The sequence below is a fragment of the Sturnus vulgaris genome, chromosome 15 (assembly GCF_052056855.1).
Source record: "Sturnus vulgaris isolate bStuVul1 chromosome 15, bStuVul1.hap1, whole genome shotgun sequence".
Lineage (NCBI taxonomy): Eukaryota > Metazoa > Chordata > Aves > Passeriformes > Sturnidae > Sturnus > Sturnus vulgaris.
In genome coordinates, this window is record NC_142257.1 from 19,098,695 (window position 1) to 19,123,413 (window position 24,719).

Genomic DNA, 24,719 nt, shown 5'->3' on the forward strand with positions numbered 1-24,719 from the left:
TGTTTTGGGGGCAGCAGTGTGGATGTTTTGGGGGGCAGCAGTGTGGATGTTTGGGGGGCAGGAGTGTGGATGTTTGGGGGGCAGGAGTGTGGATGTTTTGGGGGCAGCAGTGTGGATGTTTTGGGGGGCAGCAGTGTGGATGTGCTGGGGGGACAGGAGGGCTCTGCAGGGGGGTCTGGGCAGGCTGGATCCATGGGATGGGGACATTTATTTGAGGTTCAACCAGGCCAGGAGCTGGGTCCTGCCCTGGGATCACAACAACCCCATGGATGCTCCAGGCTGGGGCAGAGTGACCAGGAATTGTCCAGTGGGAAAGGCCTGGGGGTGCTGGTGACAGCAGCTGGACACGAGCCCAGGTGTGACCAGGTGGGCAAGGAGGCCATGGGCACCTGGGCTGTGCCAGCAGCTGGGAAGGGGCTGGAGAATCCCTGAGGGAGCTGGGAAGGGGCTCAGCCTGGAGAAAAGGAGGCTCAGGGGGGCCCTTGTGGCTCTGCACAACTCCCTGACAGGAGGGGACAGCCGGGGGGATTTGGGATCTGGGAACAGGGAACAGGAACAGGAGGAGAGGGAACGGCCCCAGGGGAGCTCAGGGTGGATTTTAGGGAATATTTCTTCACTGGATGCATTGTCTAACCCTGGCAGAGCTGCCCAGGGCAGTGGTGCAGTCACCATTCCTGGAGGGATTCCAAAGCCATGTGGCTCAGTGGTGGCCTTGGCAGTGCTGGGGGAGGGACAGGGGACTCGAGGGTCCCAGGGATTTTCCAGCCTCAGTGATTCCATGGCTCTGTGCCTTTGGAGGAGGAACAACTTTTGAGTTCCTTTTGAGAGGCAGATGCTATCTCAGGGCAAAGGGTCAGCTGGGAAAAGGTTATTAGTAAGAAGATGTACCTCCAATATTAAAAAAAAAAATATTGTACCATCTGTCACAGAGCGATTCCATCTCAAATTCTAGTTAACTTTGACTCTTCAGAATTTACTAATATTTAAATCAAGAAAAACTTGACATTTCTAAAGCTGTTCTTTCTACCATTAGTAACAATTTGTGGCAGAGAAACGCCTCCCCTGACAAGACACAGGTTGTACCTTTTCCACATGAAATACATTTTTTGGGTCTTTTTTTTTTACAAAAAAAAAAAAAACCAACTCAAAATTTGTTCAGATCGTGACTAAGTTAAGTCTTCCAGCAATTAAAAAACTGCAGCAGCCTCAACTCCACAAGTTTGGGGTCAGTTTTAAGCTTCTTAAATGATACTATTAAATATAACCCAGCAATGCTAATTAATAATAACACTGAGCTTGTGGGTCTGACCCCCAATCACTTAAAAGCTGGATTTGATGATCCTTGTGGGTCCCTCCCAGCTCAGAATATTCTGTGGAATAGGGGATTACCTGACAGGAAACTTTTTATTGGAGGACTGGCCAATTGCTTTTCCAACAAAAGTGAAAATAAAATAAAATAAAATAAAATAAAATAAAATAAAATAAAATAAAATAAAAATTATAATCTCTAACACTTCAAACCTTCAAGGATTTTGAAGGTTGACAACTCTGGATTGAGTTCACAGAAACATCCCCCAGGTTTTCCTCCTGCTCTGCAGGTGAAGTTTTCAGGACAAGTTTCCAAAGTGATGCTGCTGCAACCACCCCGAGCTGAGCAGCCCCAAGAAGGCTCTGCAATGTGTTTATTATTGAATAATTGAATGTTTTCAGAGCTGCCACCCATCCTTGCTACAGGCCAGGATTCCACAGCCCTGGCCAAGAGCCAAACTCTCACTAATTGAAACTAATTCAAATTCCTGTTTGAACCTGCAGCTGTAAAAACAGCATTGCAAGAAAGAAGTTTTCTGTCTTACCCCGAGAAAGTTTTCAGTTTAACGTTGAGCAGAATCCTCTTGTAACTGGTGTTCAACAACTCTTACACAAAATTAACAAACCCACGTCCATGTGTACACTGACACTTTGGGAATTTCAACACCACAGAAACCAAGCTTTTCAAAGGTGTTCCTGGCATTTTCATTTCTGATTAAACTTCAAAACTTCAGCTGCTTGTTCTATTTTTTTTTTTTTTTTTTTTTTTTTTTTTTTTTTTTTTTTTTTTTTTTTGCTTTACGTTTTACGATTTCTCTGGGAATGCAAATTCCAACTTTTAAGCAGCTTAAAAAAATCACCCATTTTAAAAGCAAAAAAAAAGAAAGAATGGACAGGCAGCCATTGAACATTTTCCTCCTAGGGATTTGCTAAAGAAAAGTGAATCTGATATTCTCCCAAAACTCAAACAGAGCACAGCTGATTTCTTCCTCCTCCATGTTAAAAAAAAACTTGTCCCCATTCCCTTCACACTGGTCAAGGCTCAGGAAAATTAATTTATCTGCAGAAACAACTGCTCTGGCAAAACTAATGACAACTGAGGACTCTCAGAAGAGATGTGTTGATTATGTAATCCCCATCCCTCTCCAGAAAGGCTTTCATTATTCACTAAGGCCATACATTTATTTATTTACCTGTACACCACACTCAATATTCAAGATGAATCTGAGCATTTGAACATCCAGCCCTAACAGGAGCTGCCTGGGGGAGAAGTGTTACACCCATAGATGTGTTACTCTGACCCTACAAACTCCTCATCCTGCAGAGCTGACTGGGAATTCCACAAACCAGCCCCACTTCTTTAATTCAGGAGGGCCAGGGATCAAATCCACTGGGACTGAGCAGAGCTGCCAGAGTTGTGCTGTCAACTCCTTGGTGATTTTATAGGATTTAAGTAGCTGCATGTGGCTGCAGCTCTACAGAAGGTACCTTGCAAGCAGGAGCTTGTTGTGGGCAACAGAATCCCAATGTATTAACTGAAAATAGCAAAAGTCTTTAAATAAAACAAGGCACAGGCAGACAAACTGCAGACGTAAAAAAAAAAGAAAAAAAAAAAAAGGCACTGGGGAGAAGGAAGGACTGAGCTGCTATTTCAGAGATCTCACACAAACAGCAGAACAGTTTTCATTCCCAGCCTGTTTATAAACACAAGGAGGGCACGTTTCAGCTGCCTGGAACAAAACTGGAAATCCAAGGGTTGGTGCTTTGGACAATGAGGAATGGAGGTTGCACAGTTTGTTATTTCAACAGGCTGGCAAGTGATGGCAAGAGAAAGGAATCACAGACAAAAATTCACAGAATTCCAGACTGGTTTGGGCTGGGAGGGACCTTAAATCCCATCCAATTCCAACCCCCTGCCATGGCAGGGACACCTCCCACTGTCCCAATGTCCAGCCTGGCCTTGGGCACTGCCAGGGATCCAGGGGCAGCCCCAGCTGCTCTGGGCACCCTGTGCCAGCCCTGCCCACCCTGCCAGGGAACAATTCCTGCCCCAAATCCCATCCAGCCCTGCCCTCTGGCAGGGGGAAGCCATTCCCCCTTGCTCTGTCTCTCCATGCTGTTGTAAGTAATATCATAGTATAAAAAATAAATGTATTGTTCAATCAGTATTTCCACGGGTAACCACCTCTTGCTTTGGATTACATCTCAACACTTGCACATTTCAAGCTGTATCTGTGTGTTTAAAATTCCAATTAAAGAATAGAGCTTTGCATTTCCTCTCAGCCTGTCCAGAGCTGTCTCCAAACACCCCTGCAGCTCCTGCTGCCATCCCAGGTACAGCTGTCCTGCAGAAGCTCTGCTCCACACTGCAGAGCTCCTTCCATGCCCTGGAGGAAATGTTCTTCCCCAAAAGAGAAGCCAAGGTTTCAGAGAGTTGCCAAGGTTTCTGTGTTGCCAAGGTTTCAGAGAGAAGGGAAGTTTTTCACCCAGCTGGGCAATGCCAGAGTTTGTGCATCAGGACAAACCAGACCAGGCTGCATTTCCTGAGCATGGACACAACTTCCCTCTTGCCAACAGCAAAGGTTTGCAGGCAGACAGAAAGGTGTTTGGAGAGAATCAATACATCTAGAGCACAAACCATACTCACAGCAGGAAGTGCAGCAATATCTTTATTTCCAGCCTGGATTTTCCTGTCTGCAGACCTGAGGGGAAAAGCAGGGCTGCTACAGGAACACCAGTGTGCAGCGTGGGCACCGTGCCCCTCGTGGTGCAGCTGTGGCAGCAGATGTGACTGCTGGCACAGAACTATTCCTCCCTCAGACAAACAAGCTAAAGTGTTAAAATGTTGTTACAATCCCAAACCACGGTAGTTACACAAGTCTGTGTGAGCTGCCATGACAGCAGTGACACCACTGGTGTGTGATGGAGAGCTCAGCTTCAGCTGAAAGCTTCAGAGCAAAGCCTCAGCTCAGATGCTCCTTAGCAACACAAATACCTTCCCTTAAAATAAAAGTGTTTCTAGTAGTGGTATTTGGACAGGACCCAAATCATTATCCTCATCCAAAAATGTCTCTGTTTATCAAAGTGGAAAGGAAGCCAGGCTGGGAGAGCTGGGGGGGCTCACCTGGAGAAGAGAAGGCTCTGGAGAGAGCTCAGAGCCCCTGCCAGGAGCTCCAGGAGAGCTGGAGAGGGGCTGGGGACAAGGATGGAGGGACAGGACACAGGGAATGGCAGGGCTGGATGGGATTTGGGGCAGGAATTGTTCCCTGGCAGGGTGGGCAGGGCTGGCACAGGGTGCCCAGAGCAGCTGTGGCTGCCCCTGGATCCCTGGCAGTGCCCAAGGCCAGGCTGGACATTGGGACAGTGGGAGGTGTCCCTGCCATGGGAGGGGTGGGATTGGATGGGATTTAAGGTCCCTTCCAGCCCAAACCAGTCTGGGATTGTGTGAAATTGCTCTCCTCTCCCCTCTCAGTTTGCTCATCACTCAGAACATGCTGCCTTCTGATCTGACTAAAGGCTTCCAACTTGGTGCCTATTATTAGCTGCTTAAAGCAGTTTTGGGTGATTCAGACAAGTGCTCGTGGCAGTGGAGCTGGAATTGTCAGTACACTGTGCTCTTCACAAGACGACAAAACAGTGTCAGGAAGGAGCTCCACACACATCTCAGGCACCTCCTCGATGACATGACTGACTAATAATCCAATATTGCTAATGACTAAGATGATGAAAATCCAGACATGCATCAAGGCTTTCACTTAAATATCAAGAATTAAAACGTTCATGCCACATCTATAAAAAACTTCACCCAAAAAGCCACTTAAAAATGCTGTTGGAATTAAGACTTAAATGACTGGAAAATAAAAGAACTCTATTGCTTTTCAGCTGCCTCTGAAGACATCATGGCAACAGCACCTAAACCCAACTGCCCTCACACTTCCTGACCTCTTTTACACAATTCCCTTTCCACAAAAGCTTCTGTTTCCAAAGGAAGAAGGAACAGAGTAAACACAGGGCAGTTTCTAGTGGAATCAAAAGCACATTCATATTTTCCAAACCCCAAACTCATTCACCTGCAAATTCCACCCCTCCACCTGTGCCTTGGCCCAGATGTGCACAGCCCCACAGCAGAGTCTGACTGTGCCTGTGGCACAAATGCCTCTCCCCCAACCACGAGGATTTCCAAAGAGAAAAATTGTCTGTACACAGCTCCATCCCTGCCAGCTTTGTGAGGATTTAACCCCTTCATCTCTGCCAGCAGTTTCACTGCCATGGCCCTGCTTGCCCACGTGCATTCCCAATGAAATCTGGACAGGAAGATTACCCTGAAGTCTCCTATTCCTCTTCCAACATCATCCTTAAACTCTACCAGCATCCTACAAACCCTTTCATACATTATTTGGTGTAGCATTAGAAGATTGGCCTCGAAAAATAACCCTACAAGAACAGAAGTTATCCTATTAAAAGGTCACTTGCCTTTACTTATGTATGATGTATTAAATTTGTATATCCAGTTTTGTTGAAAAATGTAGGAACATTTTTCTGCTGAGACTTTCCTGCTTTTCTGATTATGAATGTAAGGAAAGCATGTTCTACTAGAAGAATTTCATTTATTTATGAATTAGTTGACTAATAAAATGAACTTACAAGGAAAGTGCATCAGCTGTTGAAGAGTGTCAGACTTCAGAGGGCACATTAGAGTTACACTGGTCATTTATTGGAGACATTAGTTTGAAATTGCTGCCAAGGCTATCTATAGACAAATTACAGAAAACGTGCTTGTGCTTTGGAAGAGACATTTTGCTCATTTTGGTCTCCATTTTAAATGGGAAATAACTCTGTCTCTCTTCTCCAGACCATACTGCAAGGACATTTCCCTTGTAATACAAAATTACCTTAAAAAGAAAAGCAATAAAAGACAAACCTGAGTTGGCAGATATTTTTCCCTCTGTAAATGAGAATGCTGGAAAAATAGGTGCTGAGGTGCTCTGGTAATGACCCTAGTCTGGAAAATGCTGGGTTTTGAGATTTAATAAAATTCAGAAAAACACTCCAAGCCAATATCTGAGCTGGGTGCCAAGTGCTCATCCCTGCCTGGCAGCCAGGAGGGGACAGCACTGCAAGGATGAGCAAACCTCCAAAAAGGTTTGGAAAACTCAGTGGGAACTCTGGAAATCAGGGGGCTGACAGACACAAAGGATAATCCTGTCAGAGCAGATGAACTGCTGGATTTGCTGGATTCTTCCATTTTATGTTTTGTCATAAATGCTACCTGGCCATGCCCAGGTAAGTGACAATGAGCAGGGGACAGCCAAGCCTCAGCTCTTCAAGACCATCACGGTGCCTCCAGCCCAAAAATCAGATTTTATTTGAAATCCAAGCTATGTTTTATCCACTTCACATTTTAAAAAAGCCTTTCACATGTAAAAAAAACCTGCAGCTGTTGAGAAGAACATACAGGCTGCAAGTCTGAGCAAATCAGGATAATTGCAAGAAAAACGTAGCAAGGCTTCAGGCTTTGGGAGAGGGGTATTTTTAGATTTTAGACTGAAGAATGACTCCAGGACATTGGGGCTAGACAGTGAGGGCAACAGAAGGGGGAAAATGTCAGAGCAAGAGGCTACAGAAAGCTTATGGAGCTGCAAGTGCCCAAATGTGATTCTTTCCAAGCAAATAAATTTGCCGTCTGCATCTGTTCATGGCTTTCACTGAAAATGAGAAAATCATCACTCCATATGCAAGATGCAACCCAGTGCATTAAAAAAAGGCACAGAGCAGTCTTTTCAGATAACTTAAGGCAATTAGAAAAAAAAAAAAAAATCAATGCTTATGAAACACCATTGAGAGCTTTTGCCTCTTTGGTCTTACCTGTATTTCTCTTGGTAAGAAGAAAACTTATAAATAAAATTTAAGTTGAGAAAAAACCGTTTGACACAAGGGTAGTGAGGAGTTCCAGAGGAAGAAAGAGATCATTTGTTCTTTTTAAGGAATTACAAGCTCCAAAATATTCTTCAGCAAGCAAACTGGAGGACTTCAACCTGGACTCTGTCCTCATTTACCTTTTACTTCCTAATTTCTTAACGTCTATAAAACTTTTCCATCAGAACCACACAGAGTTACAGTGTCTCTCAGTGTAAGCAGTGACAAACCCACAAGCTAATTTTCACTTTTCTGAAGCATTCAGCAGCAGTGGCAAAGGTTTTCTGTTGAACATGTCTGGCTCTTTCCCTCTGCAGGAGCATCCCCGGGGAGCAGCACAAAGGCAGCTGAGCACAAACACAGCTCAAAGGCTGGCAGGGACAAAAGAGCCAGTGACATCACTGGGATGGCACCAGGCTGCAGGACAGCCCTGGGCACCAACAGCCACTCCAAGGATGCCCTTCCTCAAGAGCTGGGCAGCCAAGGCTACCTCACCCAATGGGAAAAAAAAAACAAAAAAAACCCCACTGGAATGGAGTCAGCAGTTCACAATCTGCAAATTGGGAAGACTTCCATAGTTTACAAGTGAATTTAACTTTTTGTTAGGCTGCTTCCCCAAATGCTGTCCTTTCTGTTATTCTTGGTGTGCTACATTGAAATTGGCTTCTCAATTCCTGAATTAAACTCCTTTAACCAAATCCAGCCAGAGTTAATGGTCTGTTAGCACGGAGCAATTTTGAAAGCTATCTTTGAAACATATTATTCAACTGAGACAAGGCTCATTCTACTCTTTTACTGTTACTCAGTTTTCAAAAGGCAGGATAAAAGGGTTGGGATTTTACTACGTGGGAAACAAATTAGATGGGAGCCCTTTGGGATGCTCTTGGTATGGGTTCTTCAGAAGACACAAACCCAGGAGGCAAATCAGCTTTTTGTGGTTATTGCACCTTTTGGTCAAATCTGGCAGCCTGGACTTTAGGAACCACAAAAGCAGACAGTGCTGTGCTGCCAAGAAGGGAACATTTCAAAAGGAAATTACCCAAATCATGTGCTTGCATCTCTTTATGGGTGCTTGGAGGGCCCATGAACAGCTCTGCAGTGCAGGAACAAGAACTCCCTGTGCTGAGCCAGGGCAGAACCAGCACTGCCTCTCCTGTATGGCCACAGCTGAGAATGAAAAATGAAATGAAAGTGAATTTATCTCATTATGTATCTCTGGGGCTGGTTCACTGACTCCTCCAGCTCACAGGGAAGGAAGGAAGGATTCCAGGAAGGATTCCAGGAAGGAAGGAAGGATTCCAGAGAGGAAGGAAGGATTCCAGGGAGGATTCCAGGAAAGAAGGATTCCAGAAAAGAAGGATTCCAGGAAGGATTCAGGATTCCAGGATTCCAGGAAGGACATGATGTCTCAGCCAGGCCATGCCACAGCTCAGCTCCATCCTCTGCTGCAGTGTTTGGGCACATTTGATGTCCTGAGCTGCTCACACTCGAGGGCAGTTCTGATAAACCCCCTGCACACTCACTGCCCTGCAGCAATCACTGCCCATCTCACCAGGCAGAACACCTTCAGCTCTGTTCTCACACAAACTTTTGTTGTTTCTCCTGAGTTTCCTGCCCAAGAGCAGGATCATGAGGGAACTGGCACACATCCTTCTCCATTCTGGCATCTCAAGTGCAACCCACCCCAAGCCACCTTCCTGCACAGTGAATCTGCCATCCCATACAGCTCTGGTGGCTGTCCTGCCCCTTGGGACAGGGCTCTGCAGGAACACTGTTCCCTCCTGTCCAAGCTAAGTGTGTACATGAATCCATCTCCATTCAGGAAAGAGGTTTATAAACCATCTACAACTACAGTTACATTTCAAATAGCAAAAGCAATAACCAAGCCTTCAAAAAGCTGTTGCAGCAGCATATCATTTTAGCAAAAGCTTTTGATGTCAGTCAAAAATATTGCTGAATGTCTACTTTCAGGGGAATAGTCCTTGGAAGACAAGAGAGTCTGGCTGTACAGAGGCTTTGAAAACTCCTCTGGTATTTGCACACCAGGTAGGGCCAGTGCCAGTGAGGATGGAACTGTGGCTGCTCTGCTGGGACACGGCTCCAGAGGGGACAGGGAGGAAGAGCTCACCTGGAAAGGGCTGGGGAAAAGCTCAGGGACAGAGCAGCACCATTATTCCTTCCTAATTATGCCAAAAAATTCCACACATCTGCTGAGGAGGTAGCAGAACTCTGGCAGAACAGACACTGCTATTGTTACACGATTCAACTTCTCCTGTAAACAAGCCCTAAAAATAATTTTCTAGATAAATCAGGCTTGCAACATGAAGAAGGGAGGATTTAGACCAAACCCACTTCAAAGTGTTCCCAAGGCTGGATCCTGCTGCCAAGGCAGGGCACAGCAGCCCTGCCTTCCCTCCACATGCTGCTTTGCAGAACAACGTCAGTTACTTAAAATTTAGATTAGAATAACTTTGCAGCTCTAGGAGGACAGCACTGATGCTGAAACACGACAAGCCAAAAGAGAAAAATGGATGCCTTCAAGGAATTAAATTATTTTCATTGCTTAGACAGCAGCTCTAAAAGAGCTGGACAAACTTCCTGCACCCAGGACTATGGAGCAGTTGCAAAGTGCACTCAGAAAAAACACATTGTGGAAGTCAGAAGCTTCTTTTAGTGATGTCTGATTATTCTTATTCTTATTCTTATTCTTATTCTTATTCTCATTCTCATTCTTATTCTTATTTTCTTATTCTTATTCTTATTTTCTTATTCTTATTCTTTTATTCTTATTCTTATTCTGGAGCAGTTTAAAGGTGCCCAGCTGTGTGAGTACTCCCCACAAGCCTTGGAACACATCATCAAACACAGACACACCAAGCTCCTGGGACTGCTCCCTGGGAGCTGCTGAGGTCAAACACACCCAGCCAGAGCCTGAAAGCACAGAGGAGCACAGGAAGAGTTTTGGAAGCTCTTTCCTTTTCAATACCTAGAGCTGTTTGTTTGTGCCACTCAGCTGGCACACAACTCTCACCAAGGTGGTGGCAAGGGGCTGAGAATGCCAAGGTGGATCCAGGAGCAGGGACAGGCTCTGGGGCTGCTCTCTGCACACACAGCCATGGAAATTCCTGCCAGCAAGGCACTAATGGCCCTGAAAGCAACTCCCTGACAGGAGGGACAGCCAGGGGAGACTCAGTCTCTCCTCCCAGGTAATGAGGAACAGCCTCAGGCTGGGCCAGGGGAGCTCAGGGTGGATTTTAGGGAAAATTTCCCCATGGAAAGGGTGGGCAGGGATTGGAAGTGCCCAGGGAGGGTTGGATCCCCATCCCTGGAGGTGTCCCAGGAATTCCTGGAGGTGGCACCGAGTGCTCTGGGGACAAGCACAGCTGACAGGGATTTTCCAGCCTCAGTGATTCCATAATCCCAGTTCAGCCAGGCTGGTCCCAGTTCACCTGGCTTTCCCCCCACTCAGAGCTCTGCTCTGCCTCAGCTGGAGATCCTTTGGGTTTTCCTCACAGAGGGGTGGCAGGGGACAGTTGAGTTGTCACCCCAAGTGTTCTCTTTGCTCTTTACTCACACACAAGCAGCTCTTCATTCTGCAAGCCTTCACACTAAAGGCCTGTTTGTATTTGTGGGATTTTACTGGAAAAAAAACAAACAAACCTTCCAGGCTTCAAAGCCATGGGTCAAACTGTCCAGCAGAACAATCATGCCCTGGTCTCCCTTACTCCAAGTGACAACCTCCAATTAACAAAACCTTTATCATAAACTCCCTTTGTAATATCCACAACTGCATGGGTTATTTAACAGCTCCTTTTGATAAGCTTACATTTTCAATTATTTAAATATTAAATCGTGTTTAAGTTAATTCAAATAAAATTTTAAAAGGAAATTTATTACACAATTTGCTTTGTGCTTCAACACAATTGAAAAACCTGTTTTGCCTAGTCTTGCCTTAATTTAACTAGCAACAATTAAATTTTAATTTGTACCATCTTACCTCAATCAATTTGTTGGCATGTTCACGGAAAACCTGGGCATATTCTTTAACTTCTTTTTCATTCCCATTCTTGGCAGCTTCAATCAATACTAAAAGAGGAACATTTGTTTCCAGAAAAGAATCTGAAACATGGTCCATAACAGCTTTGCGGAGCTAAAATAAAAATAAAAGAATGAGTTATTCCTCAGCAGTGTTCCACTCTTGCTGTATTAACATGTAAAACTTAAAACTACTTTTGTCACTGATCCTTTTTCTTTTGTGTGACCGAGGCTTTCCCTGCACAAAATCTTGTCTACACACTTCTTGCTTCAATTTAAATTAAATCTCCTTAAAAAATGGATTAGTTATAGAAGTGCAAGTCACCAGTTTGGCCACAAATATTGATTTAGCAGCTCATATTGGTTTTGTCTGAGTAAATTTGCTGCTTTCCTTCAGCTGATTAAACAACACACTGATTTAACTTTTTTATTTTTCTGCTAGAATAAAAACATTTTTCAACAAACCTGATCCATATTCTCGCTTACTCAAAAATGGGAATATATTGCTTTAAAACCAAACAGACAAAGGCTGATTCTACATAAATACAGCTCTCAAAAAAAAAAAACCAGGTTGAGATGAACACCACCAGAATTATAAAATATCACTGATTATCTTTGAAGCCCATCAAGTGAAAGTTGTTTTTTGGGGGGGTTTTGGTTGGGTTTTTAAATCTCTTTTGCCATAAGGATGATTAAGACTTCAACATCTGTATCACACACAGGGAATTAACAGGGAATTACATTCCCACCCCCATGCTTCCCACTGGAAGCTTCTGGCTTTTAACTCACTGAAGACAAACCCAGTGCCTCATTTTTTGCAGAATAAATTTGGTGTCCCATTTTGTAGAAACAAATGGCCAGGCTGGTTTTTGTGAGGCAGCAGCATCACCTGTCCCACTGCTCACCTGCCTGCGCAGGTCTCTGGTTTTCTTGGTCATTTTATCAATGGCAGAATTCAGGGCATCACTCCTTTCCTTCCTGCCAGCCTGGAAAACAAAACACACAAAGAGCTCAAGAGCAATTCAGGCTCTCCGAGTTAAAGCAGTTGTTATTGGTTTCTAGTAGATTGTAACGTTCCTTTTTCCATTTTTGAGGTTTGTGAAGCGATTCTGCACGCTGGCAGCAGAGTCTCCACCTCCCCAATAATGCACTCACTGCTCCCTCCATGCCCCCACCCCAGGGATCACACAGCACTGCTCCTGAGCAGGCAATCAAAAGCTCAGAATCAAAAGTCAAATCCTTCTAAACCATTGGTTGGGTATGGAAATTTAACATTTTCAAGTGAGTCTTCAGGCCCGCCCATGGGGAGCTGCCAAGGTTTCATCCAGCACATTTTTCCCTGAGCCCTGTTGTTAGAGAGGCCAAAGGGCCAGGCAGCAGGGGCAGCTTCCCTTTTCCATCAGGGTTTCCTTTTCCACTGGGTCAAAAATATCCTCCTTCCTATCAAATTAAAGAGCCAGATAAGAGTGCTGGTGGTCTGGTTTTGCTGGGAGATTTTTCTTTTTAATACAGCTTATATCAGGGTTTCAAAACACACTTTATTCAACCACAATCCAATTTCTGAAGTCCTAAGCCACAATCAATATAATTATCCAGTTGAGAAGAAAAACCATTTAGCAGTGCTGCAGTGAGGGTATGCCAGGTATCAATTCTCCAGGTGACAGGCTGGTGTGAAATATTTGGATGAACAGCCTTGAATCTAAAACATCAAGTCCACTCTACAGCAGAAATAAAAAATGGGGAGGAGGGAGTCAGGATGTTGTAATGTCATTAGAGTGTAATGAATTATTGAAGATTTGTCACTGCCATGATCAAGTTATTTGATTCTCATCACAAAAGGTAACTGAAAAGTGACTGGAGCTAAACCCAGGAGCTCGTTGTGACACTGCCAAGCCTCCAGCAGCCCTGGCACTGGCCCCTTCTGTGCTCTACATTCAAAAATCAAAGCTGAAGGCTCTAAATAAAGTGAAGATTAATGCACTGATTTACCCAGCTCTCTGCTGCTGCCCTGCTCAGGGGATGTGACAGACGAGGCTCCCTGAGCAGTGGCTCTGTCCCTGGCATGCTGGTGGCAGTGGGCAGGGCTGGCACCTGCAGGGGACAGGGGACAGTGACCCCAGAATCTGCCCCAGGCAGTGGCAGCTGCCTCCCCTCCTGTGTTTCACCCTCTTTACCCACGGCAAGGTGACCATTTCACTGAACCCACAGCACCCTCCCCACGCACTGGGGCTTTTTCCCAGGACTGTGTTTGGATCTGAGAAATGTGCTCATCTATTATGCACAAAGCCAAACATTCAGCTCTTCCAACAAGTGCCATTTCACTTCTCCCCGGGTGCTCCCACATTACCATTTTAACAAGAAGCAGGAGCAGGGATTTGAGGAGAGGCCACCCATCAACTCCACTTTGCTGTCCCTGGCTTCACAGCCCACAACAGCCTCGGTGCTCAGCACCAGATGCCTTTTGGATGAGAGCAAAACCAAGAGATGCCTTCCACTAATGGACCACTATGCAAAACACCCCAAAAAGCACATTACAGCCTGAGCAGCACTGATTTCTCACTGATGGAACTACACCACGTCCTAGCACAGAAGGAGCTGCACAACCCAACCCCACCACATTTTAGGAAGGCAGCTCCAGTTTATTTCCACCTTGTTGGCATGCAGAAGTTTGAGTACAGGAGCTTGTCAAAAGCATGAGCAGAATTTACTGCAGAAGGCTGCAAGGATAAAGCAACCTGCTAATTTAGCACTAATTGGGTTCCTTCATTAGGGCTGAGCAGGACAGACCCAGGACAGACCCAGGACACCCCAAACCCTGCTGCCAGTGACACCTTAAACCATCACAGCCAATTCCAACCAAGGTCCTGGAGACAACAACGTTGAGTTTTGCCCAGCTGAAGTTTTCTGACCTTTTTTTTCCCCCCTGCATAATAAACACTGTGGGGCCATCCAAACCCCATTAGGAGCTGGTGGAAGGGCCAGTTTAGCTCTTCTGGGTGATTTGTTCCACTAACCAATTAGTGTGACCATTAAAAACTGGTGCTCATGTCTGGTGTGAACCTTCACTGAGGAGTCAGCTAATGACCCAGCAGCACAAGGCAGCTCAGCCAGCAGCTCCTGCATCCATGAGATTGGGAGGACTCACAAGAGTGAAGCCCAAATATTCAGATTTCTAATGGGATTTTTAGATATTCAGCACAAAACTCTGCTGAGGGAATCACAAACCCCGCAGCCAGCGAGCAGCTAATAGATTCAGCAGATTTAATAGGGTCATGATGACCATGCCAATCATTCTGCAGTGTGATATCCCAACTCTGACCGCTATCATGGATAATAAATTTAGCCACGCTGCAAATTTACTTTAAATTAAATCAGATCTTTATCAAAGAAGATAGAATTGATGTTAAAATCGCTCGTTTCCCCCACCCCCTTCATCTCTGCTCCTCCCCCACCATTGGTGCCCTGCTTGCAGAGCACCACAAACATTCCCTGTCACATCCCTGCAGTCCCAGCTCAACCACCAGCCCCAGCAGGGCTTGTCTGAATGCTCGAAGCAAAGAAAGGGGATTTGTACACAGGGAGGGGAGCAGAATCCCCATTTCTGTCACAAGCTGTACGTGTGCTATCTGAATTCTGACAAGCAAAGGACAGACTCAAGCTTTTCCTACAGCTGTGGAGGTTCAAATCTAATCCTGAGTGATTTACAGAGGTACAGGAGCATGGTGCTGGTGCTGCACTCCACCAGGATCAGCAGAGCATGTTCTGTAACCAGCCACTCCAAGATATGTTTGTGTAGCTGAATATCACAGACATCTGCTGTTAAAGGTTCATCATCACTTTGGGTTAAGCTGAGCCCACAGAGGTATTGAGAGACAAGTGCCTCCTGCTCAGCACCATCCCTGCAGAGCCCAGCGTGCCCCCTCCCAAATCAGCACCCAGATGTGAGCCAGATGTGCCACTGCTGAGAGCCACCACTGCCCCACCTGCCTCCCACCACCCAACAAGGATGCTTGGCACAGAGGTTTCTGCTTCAGGAGCCTGTGAATTGACTTCTGGGCTGTCAGTCCAACAGGTTAATGATGGGGGCTGAGTGAGTGACAGGTGAGTGCCTGGCACACCTTGCTGTGGGCAGGCACTGCTGGCACTGTGCCACCTCTGAGCTCTGCTGCCAGGGGACAGGGGACAGCAGGGCTCAGCTGCACCGTGAACCACGCTTGGCTTTGCCACCCAGCCTAATTCTGTGTCTGCAGAGGACAGCCATGCACATCACTGTGACAGCAGGGCTGCCAACAAATTCCAGACACAACAGGGCTGATTGCAGGCCAGGCAGAGGGAGCACTGATGTGTGACCCACACCAATTCCAGCAGAGCTTTCACATCCAAGGGAAGCAGGGCCTGCTTTGCTGCAGGAAGGAATCTCCCACAGCCACCCCCAGCTCAGCACAGCAAATGGGCAGCATGGCATGGCCAGGGGTCAGCAAGAACCTGAGTGACAATAAAGCTGCCTGCACTGTCACTGTCCCCCTGGCCATGCCACAGCCCTGCCAGGCTGCAGCACAGAGAGGGCAAGGGTGGCTCTGCACTCACCCTGGTACAAGGAGGAATTACAATGTGCAGCCAGGGCCAGGTGCAGAGCTGCTGGACAGGGAGGTGACAGCCACCACGCTGTGCCACCACACTGTGCCACCATGCTGTGCCACCACACTGTGCCCTTTGCTCCCATGAGGACAAGGACACCCATCCCTCCCAGTGCCCTCCCCAAAGCACTCTGCAGCTGGCCCTGAAGCCCTGGGCACATCCCTGCCATGGCTTTGTCCCAGGTGTCCCCACCCAGGGCTCAGTGACAGAGCACACAGGGTGACACTCCAGCCACACGTCCCTGCCTCACAGCCCTGTGACACAGCACCACCACAACCTTCAGGAAAAGCAGCAAAGCTCCCGTGTTCCCCACGGTGCTGACACTCCCCAGTGCCCTCCCTGGCTGCTGTGAGTGCCACACCTGCACGTCCCAGGGGCTGCAGGCTCAGGGCTGGCACCCTCCAGGCCCCCAGCACAGCAAAGTCACGCAGCCCCCACGTCCCCATCCAGTAAAATCATCTTGGATGTTGTTCTTAATGCACTAGGAAGGCTTCCACAAGATGTCAGCCTAACTAAATGACAAGGCTCGCCTCAGGGTGCAATTCTACTTTGCCAGCACATGGGTTTAGCAGGAAAACCAGTTGTGCTGCAGCTCCAGGACTGGGCTAGGTGAGAAGACCCCAAAAGTTTCCCTGTCCATGCTGCACCTGAAGGTTCAGGCTGCCATAAAGCTGGGGCAGAAGTGCCCAGGTGGCACCAGACATGATTTTTCATGCTGGCCAACGAGTTTCCAGGCTCAGAAGAAGATGCATTTCCATGAGTTTTCTGGGGGTTTATTCCCAACCTGTTGCACCTTGACACCCCAGGCAGCTCCCAAAGAACAACGTGAATGTTCCTGCAGCGTTCCAGACTTGGGAGACTGAGATGCACACTTGTGGTAATAACTGTTATTTCACAGCAAGTGCACATAAAAACATGTTTTGCTAAGAAAAACGCCCATAAAGTTCGTGTTAACAGTTTCCTAAACAGGAAACTCGCTGGCAAGGTGCTAAATAGCCCTTGTTTGGTTAAGGGCCAAAGAATGGAGAGCCTCAGAAAAGGAGCAACTCACCGTGTTTGAACATTAACTCTTAACTCTGTGCCAAATTACACAATCTTAACGTGGGAGGAACCTACCAGCAGATATTGATGCAAAAAAGCAAAATGTTTCCAACAATACCTAAATTTCAGTCTCCTGGTAAGAGGGAAAAAGAGGCAGCCCTGGAGAGGGCTAACAGTTGACCTCAAATTATAGCCTTTGCAATGCCTGTTGTTAAATGTTATGGTAACATATTGAAATGTTATTGGAATTCCAAGCAGCACCTGGGATCAGAGAACTGCAGAGCCACGGTTCCATTGGACAGCTGGAGCTGAGCCTGAGCTCGTCCTACACTCTACATTAAACAAGGAGAATCTCTTTCAATAGATTTATGTAATTTCTTTTCATGTATTTCTTTCACACTGGAGAAAATGTGAAAACATTTACTATGGCAGAGCAATTTAAGGGATTTATCTAACATCTCCTAATTTGCTTAATCATTCAAGACAGTTACTCTCCTGATGGGTTCAGGGGAGGGTTTATTTGTTTTACTTTAGCTTTTTTCGAGGTTTTTGAGATTTTATTCTTGTGTGTTCACCTCTTCCATCCCTTTACTTTTCACTCAGTGCTCCCCTTGAGCCTGCCCATCCCAGGAAGGAAGCACCAGAGGCAGCCCCAGGACAGACAAAGCAGAAGCAGGCAGAGAACAGCAGGTCTTGATTTAAGCAAGGACCTCCAAGGAACCAAAGCCAGGAACCAACACTTAATAAAAAAATATAAACGGCCATTTTATTTTTAAACCCTCTTTTTGACACAATTCAATTCATCTTGCTCCATCACCATGGGAAATTTGCTATTCTCGGCTCATTCCAGATCTTGGAGGTTGGAGGTGATACCTTGCTGCTACACAGCAAACATTTCCAAGTCCCTCCTCTACATTATTGCTTTATATCTCAAGGTGAAAATAAAATATAAAAAAAAAAAGCTTATCCAAGTTGCCTGGAGCAGGAAACCAGCATCCCCCTGCTGCACCCACATCGAGCTAACACCAGAGCAGCCTCCAAAGGCTTTACCTGCACATGCATCCTAAAAACACAGAAAAATGTCAGTCAAACCTTTGGTCATTTACCTCCGAGCACCAGCTGTCCTGGAGAGGAGAGGCTGCTCTGAATAACGGGGCAATGAAACCTTTAAAGCAAACAAAGAGCCCTAAGAGCCCTGAGTCCTTCTCCTGGCTGCGTGTGCTGCTCTGGCCACAGCCTGGCAGGGCTGGAGAGCACACCCAGCCCTGCAGGGACACAGCTCTGCAGCCCCAATCCCACAGGATAACTGCTACAGACCCAGCCTGCAGCCAGGGGCTCCTGCACCTGGGGTCCCCCCTGTGTGGGGACACACGGCAGGACAGTGTGGGTGACCACAAGGAAACCCTCACGCTGCTCTGAGCCCGACTGGAAATGCCCATCTCACCGTTTCCTCCCTGCACTCCAGTGCCCAGCAAAAAAGCAAGTACAAAAGCCACCGTTTGGGAGGAGAAAATAGATTTTCTACTTTCATAACCGCACGCTGTCAAGCTGGATTCCAATTAAATTTTTCCTGTGCCCTCCTATAACGCAAGCTTTGCTTTTTCCAGAAATTTCTCCTGGCTTGAAGCTCTCGCTCCTGTGCCCTGCTCCCGGTTTGTACTTCCTGACACTCCAGCTCCAGCTCCAGCTCCAGCTCCAGCTCCAGCTCCAGCTCTGCTCTCTGCACTTCTGCAGGGACCACAGTCACACACAGCTGGCACACGGAGCTCTGAGCTGCCCAATCCCTCTCTCACCTCCATAAAGCCGGTGCTGACCAGCATCCTCTATTCAAACTCTGCGCATTTTGGCCTCTAAAAGTTCCTTTTGTGCGGGGAGCTGGAGCAGAGAGGTGGGAGCAGGCAGCACTCAGGCTCCTCCAGCCGTGGCTCTGCGCTGCTGTTAACCCCAGCCGAGCAGAGGCGGCGCAGATGTGGGGGGAGCAGGGTGCTCCAGTGCCTCCTGCTCCTGCTGCTGCTGCATTTCTCCCCCTCTATCAGTGGTCTTTAACACGATCACAGCATGCAGCACAACGCTTTAAAACAGCAAAGCTTCTGGAAAACCCAAACAAAAGGAACGTCACCAGGTGACGTCAGCCTATATAGAGCCCTGTGTGGTCGCAGCGCATAAGCAAATCCATTCTTGTGCCGCTTCCCTGAAAAGCTTTTCAGTAAATGCACTCATGCTACTACAGGAGCTTCTCTCAGCAATAAGCCACCCATCTGCCATCAACAAGTTAGGACTAAAGGAAGGCACAGCTGCGGAAAAGGAAAACGTGAGCTTCAATTAACCAGCTGAGCAGCCACGGAGGACGAAAACTTGTCTTAAGATTTAAAAATTGCAGACCTGTCAGAGGAGATCAAGGCAGCGATTTTCAAAAGGAATATTCCAAGAGAACATCGTGGATTTTGCACTAATATCAAAGGACACTAAACCCAGTCAATTATTCAAGGCTGTCTTACATTAGAGCCTTTCACAGACTCACGGCGTTGAGTCTCGAACTACGACTGAATGCACCCTCCAATGTACTCAAAAGAATGGGTAAGTTCTGCGTTTCTCTGTTCCTTGTATAATGAATGACAGCTCTGCTTTAAAGGAGCAGTTAAGATGCTAAAGCTGATTGCTCTGCACTGAACCTTATGAAAGAAAAAAATGTTTTCTGATAGTGCCGCTGTAACCCTCCGTAATCGAGATAAAGCCTCCTCCTAAGTGTAATGTCCAACTATTCGGTTTGTCGTAGTAAGTTGTTTCTTGCATTTAGAATTAGCTTGTTGGAAATGCATGGCAATGTTATCTGCAGTGAAATCTTCCACCGTGATGTTCCAAGTGTACTGATAAGGCTATCCTATCTTGTTGTTTTCCTAAATTATATTCTGCAGGCTTACATTTCAAGTGGCCATTAGGGGCTCGTATGCTGGCAGCACTATATGCAATGAGTATGGTTTTAAAAATGCTGCCTGCCTTGGGCATGGCTTGTCCACCAAAATGTCGCTGTGAGAAGCTGCTCTTTTACTGTGACTCTCAGGGGTTTCACTCAGTGCCAAACACCACTGAAAAGGGCTCGCTAGGTTTGTCACTGAGGCACAATTATATTTCTGAACTTGAAAGGGATCAATTTGCAAGCTTCAGTCAACTTACTTGGCTTCACTTAGATCATAATCAAATTGCAACAGTCAGAGAAGATTCTTTTCAAGGACTGTATAAACTTAAGGAATTAGTCTTAAGTTCCAACAAAATCTTTCATTTGCCAAACACAACTTTTAGCCAGCTGCTTAACCTGCAGAATTTGGACCTCTCTTTTAATCAGTTATCCTCTCTGCACCCCGAGCTCTTCTACGGCCTTCGCAAGCTACAGACCTTGCACTTGCGATCCAACTCCCTGCGGACCATCCCGGTCCGCCTGTTCTGGGACTGCCGTAGCCTGGAATTCCTGGATTTGAGCACAAACCGCCTGCGAAGTTTGGCTCGCAATGGATTTGCGGGATTAATCAAGCTGAGGGAGCTTCACCTAGAGCACAACCAGCTGACAAAGATTAATTTTGCTCACTTCCTCCGGCTGAGCAGCCTGCACACGCTCTTCTTGCAGTGGAACAAAATTAGCAACTTGACGTGTGGGATGGAGTGGACCTGGGGCACCTTAGCAAAGCTCGATTTGACTGGAAACGAAATCAAAGCCATCGACCTCACCGTCTTTGAAACTATGCCTAACCTTAAAACCCTCCTCATGGATAACAACAAGCTCACCACCCTGGATTCCAAGATCCTGAGCTCGCTGACATCCCTCACCACCGTGGGCCTCTCCGGCAATCTGTGGGAATGCAGCCCAAAGATCTGCGCCTTGGCCACATGGTTGAGTGGCTTCCAAGGTCGGTGGGAGCACTCCATCCTCTGCCACAGCCCCGACCACACCCAGGGAGAGGATATTCTGGATGCAGTGTATGGTTTTCAGCTTTGCTGGAATTTATCGACTGTGGTTACCCCCGTGGCTACGACGTCGTACACGGCTCCAACTACCGAGTACACGAAAAGAATCAGCTCCTCTCATTTCCATGTGGGAGACAAAGAGATTCCAACCACGGCAGGCATGGTCGTTACCACCGAAGAACAGTTCCCCGAGCCAAACAATGCCATCTTCACTCAGAGGGTAATTACAGGAACAATGGCTTTATTGTTTTCTTTCTTTTTTATCATTTTTATAGTGTTCATCTCCAGGAAGTGCTGCCCTCCCACACTCAGAAGAATTAGGCAGTGCTCAATGATTCAAAACCACAGGCAGCTCCGATCCCAAACGCGGCTGCACATGGCCAATATGTCAGACCAAGGACCCTATAACGAGTACGAACCCACCCACGAAGGACCCTTCATCATCATCAATGGCTACGGACAGTGCAAGTGCCAGCAGCTGCCCTATAAAGAATGTGAAGTATAATACCTGCAGCCCGTCACAAAGTAAATCAGATAAGTAACCTACTTTAAAATTGTAGGGACCTACATCAGATTCTAATTTTTACAAAATGTTGACATAAAGCCTAATTTTCCAAGCTACTTAATGGAAACATTGTTTATGGAGTGGTGCGGTATTTTTAAGTTTTTTTAAAAAATAAATCCATAATATTTTCAGTGTTAAAGAAGCAATGATTACATTAAACTTGCACTCCTACTGTTTAAAAGTCTAAAGAGATGCTCACCTCAAGCTATGTAAAATGTTTCATGTTATGTAATTATATGACTGTGTGTAAACCTTTATACCCGAGTCTCCATATTCTACTTTTTCTACTGCAAACAGTCCGAGGGGAAGGAGGCTGGAGATGCGTGCAGGGATCTGTGGGGGACGTGTGCTCCTTGTTCCACTGCAGCTGGAGGATCCCAAACACTGCAGCTGCCTCTGGGCACTTTAAGGGCAGCCAGGGAGGAAGCTTTTCCTCCTCTGAGCATTTCACTTCAGTTAAGGAAGGGAGGGAAAAAAAAAAAAAAAAAAAAAAAAAGAAAAGAAAAAAAGAATCAAGAGCAGCAAAGGTGCAGGTGGGAATTTCAGGGCACTGGGGTGAATTTATCTGAAATGCAGTTTAGCTCTGTGTGTGCAGTTCAGATGGGCACACACACGGGCAGGATGGGCACACACACACACACACTGAGGAGCAGGATGGGCACACAAACACGGGCACACACACACTGAGGAGCAGGATGGGCACACAAACATGGGCACACACACAGAGGAGCAAAATGGTCACATACACAGGAGCAGAATGGGCACACACACACACAGAGCTCCAGGCAGGGTGGGCACACACACAGAGCTCCAGGAAGGATGGGCACAGAGGAGCAGAATGGGCACACACACACACAGAGCTCCAGGCAGGGTGGGCACAGAGGAGCAGAATGGGCACACACACACACATACACAGAGTCCCAGGCAGGGTGAGCACACACACACAGAGCTCCAGGAAAGATGGGCACACAAACATGGGCACAAACACACAGAGCCCTGGGAAGGATGGGCACAGACACACACACAGAGCCCCAGGAAGGATGGGCACACACAGAGGAGCAGGATGGGCACACACACATGGGCACACACACACACACACAGCCCCAAGGATGGGCACACACACAAAGGAGCAGAATGGGCACACACTCCCCCAGGAGCAGGATGGGCACACAGAGCCCTGGGCAAGATGGGCACACACACACAGAGGAGAAAGATGGGCACACACACAGAGCCCTGGGCAGGATGGGCACACACAGTTCCAGGAAGGATGGACACACACAGAGGAGCAGGATGGGCACACAGAACCCTAGACAGGATGGGCACACATACACACACACAAAGGAGCAGGATGGGCACACAGACAGAGGACCAGGATGGGCACACACACACACACAGAGCCCCGGGCAGGATGGGCACACACACGTGGGCACACACACACACACACACACACACACACAGCCCCGGGCAGGATGGGCACACACTCCCCCAGGAGCAGGATGGACACACACAGAGGAGCAGGATGGGCACACAGAGCCCCAGGAAGGACGGGCACACACTCCCCTAGCAGCAGGATGGGCACACAGAGCCCCAGAAGGACGGGCACACACTCCCCTAGCAGCAGGATGGGCACACAGAGCCCCAGGAAGGATGGGCACACACTCCCCCAGCAGCAGGACAGCCCCCCGTGTGTCCCCACATTGGCAGTGCAGCTCCTTTAGGGAAGCTCAGCACGCCAGGATCGATTGGAATTATTAAATACATTCAGCCCTCGGCTCCCTGGTTTCACTTGATGATGCTTTTCATGAATTCAGGCTAATTACTTAATGACGATGAACAAACAGCATTTCAACACCTTTTCATGTGTAAATACCCTTAATGCAAGGTTCTCTTAATTAAAAGCAAATATCAACAGCGAGGTTAAGGAGAAGAGGGAAGGGAGAAAGGAAGGAAGGAAGAAGCCTCTCTTTGTCCCCCTGCTGCCCCCCCAGCTGAGGCTTCCTCTCACTGGAAAGCTATTTTCATGCACTAACTCCACTGGTTTCTCTGGAGACAGAATTAGCCCCTGTAATATAAGCTCTCACTTGTCCTCCTCTTCCAAAATTCAAGATAAAAAAAGACCCCTTCTGATAAGTTAGGAGAATATGATTAGTTTATAGAATAGTTCACTGAAAAATGTTTCGTTTCTTACTCGATATGGGACAGAATCTAAACTAGTATGACTTTTTAAAAAATCATATATAAATATATATACACACACACACACACACCTCATTCTAAGGGGTAATTTGGTTTCTTTAGCCAGAAGTACCATATTGCTATTTATACTCTATTATGGAATTATATGTAAATATTTGCAGATCTATGCAGTGATGGTGGTACTCAGATGCCACGAGGGTGGGGGGGTGGGGGGTCTGCAAAGGATTACATTATTTTTAAGTCAACTGCTCAAATATTGTAAACATTCTAACCAAAGCTAAAAGATTCAGAGGGATGGAGAATTATTTTATATATATATACATGTATGTATAACTAAAAAATGTGTTGTGTCCAATGCTGCAGTGTTAAACAATTACCAGCACACCCTGATGAAGAAATGAAATTCCTCACAGTGTTGCCATACCTTGACCAAATCCATAATTACAGTATGCTAATTGTGATGTACTAAACTATCCTGCAAACTTTTTAAACAGAAAAACCACTGCATAAAAATCTGTTTGCTATTTCACTCTGCTTTTCTCTCTGTATTACCACTTAGTGAGGTATTTAGGGTGCAATTATACAACAGTTTGATGTTTTCTTGTGAGATGAATTCGTCCAAGGCAATTATAGCAAGATAAGTAACTTCTGTTTTTACATAAAGGTTTTTCAATTGCTGGTTTTGAAGATATTAATTTGCATCATTTTACTTTTACATACAGTGCCCTTATTATAAAACCAATATTTTGTTTACTTCCCTTGACTCTGTACTTTAATGGAAGAGATCCACTGAAGCCTAATGGATATCCATAGAGTTATCTTTGAACTCTTGTTACTGTTAATACTGAGTCCATTTACATCTGTTCTGGGAAATTAATTATTGCTTTCAACTGACTACAAAAAAAATCCTGTGGGGTAGGTGGACAAAGAGCAGATATTCTGGATGATTAAATCCCACGTGAGGCACAAGGCCAGAGCTGAGAAATACCAGCCCACACTGGGGTATTCAGGTGGCTGCAGGAAGATTTGCTTTGTTCCTTCCCATGACTGAGTGCCCACA

At 46.5% G+C, this 24,719-nt stretch overlaps 2 protein-coding genes across 7 annotated transcripts in view; one reads left to right on the forward strand and one right to left on the reverse strand.

Moving 5' to 3' along the window:
- The window catches only part of CTNNA1 (catenin alpha 1), a 119,525-nt gene that overhangs the window by 39,038 nt on the left and 55,768 nt on the right, over positions 1-24,719 (reverse strand). For 2 of the 4 annotated variants that reach the window (XM_088173968.1, XM_088173967.1), the window contains exons 8-9: positions 12,165-12,245; positions 11,222-11,374 (exon numbers count right to left, since the gene is read on the reverse strand). In XM_088173968.1, the coding sequence (XP_088030094.1) occupies positions 11,222-11,374; positions 12,165-12,245 (234 nt within the window). Of the gene's footprint in view, positions 1-11,221; positions 11,375-12,164; positions 12,246-18,044; positions 18,162-18,731; positions 18,988-24,719 lie in introns of those variants that run through there. The other 2 variants (XM_088173970.1, XM_088173969.1) reach the window with 2 other exon arrangements.
- LRRTM2 (leucine rich repeat transmembrane neuronal 2) lies at positions 18,820-21,720 on the forward strand. Of its 3 annotated transcripts, none has more exons than XM_088173973.1 (2): positions 18,820-19,515; positions 20,282-21,720. In XM_088173973.1, the coding sequence occupies exons 1-2, from the start codon at positions 19,486-19,488 to the stop codon at positions 21,401-21,403; spliced, it is 1,152 nt and encodes a 383-aa protein (XP_088030099.1). In that variant the 5' UTR covers positions 18,820-19,485; the 3' UTR covers positions 21,404-21,720. The 3 variants fall into 3 exon arrangements, with proteins under 3 accessions (XP_088030099.1, XP_088030100.1, XP_088030098.1); XM_088173974.1 differs by having other exon boundaries at positions 18,827-19,515; positions 20,303-21,720; XM_088173972.1 differs by having other exon boundaries at positions 18,932-19,515; positions 19,854-21,720.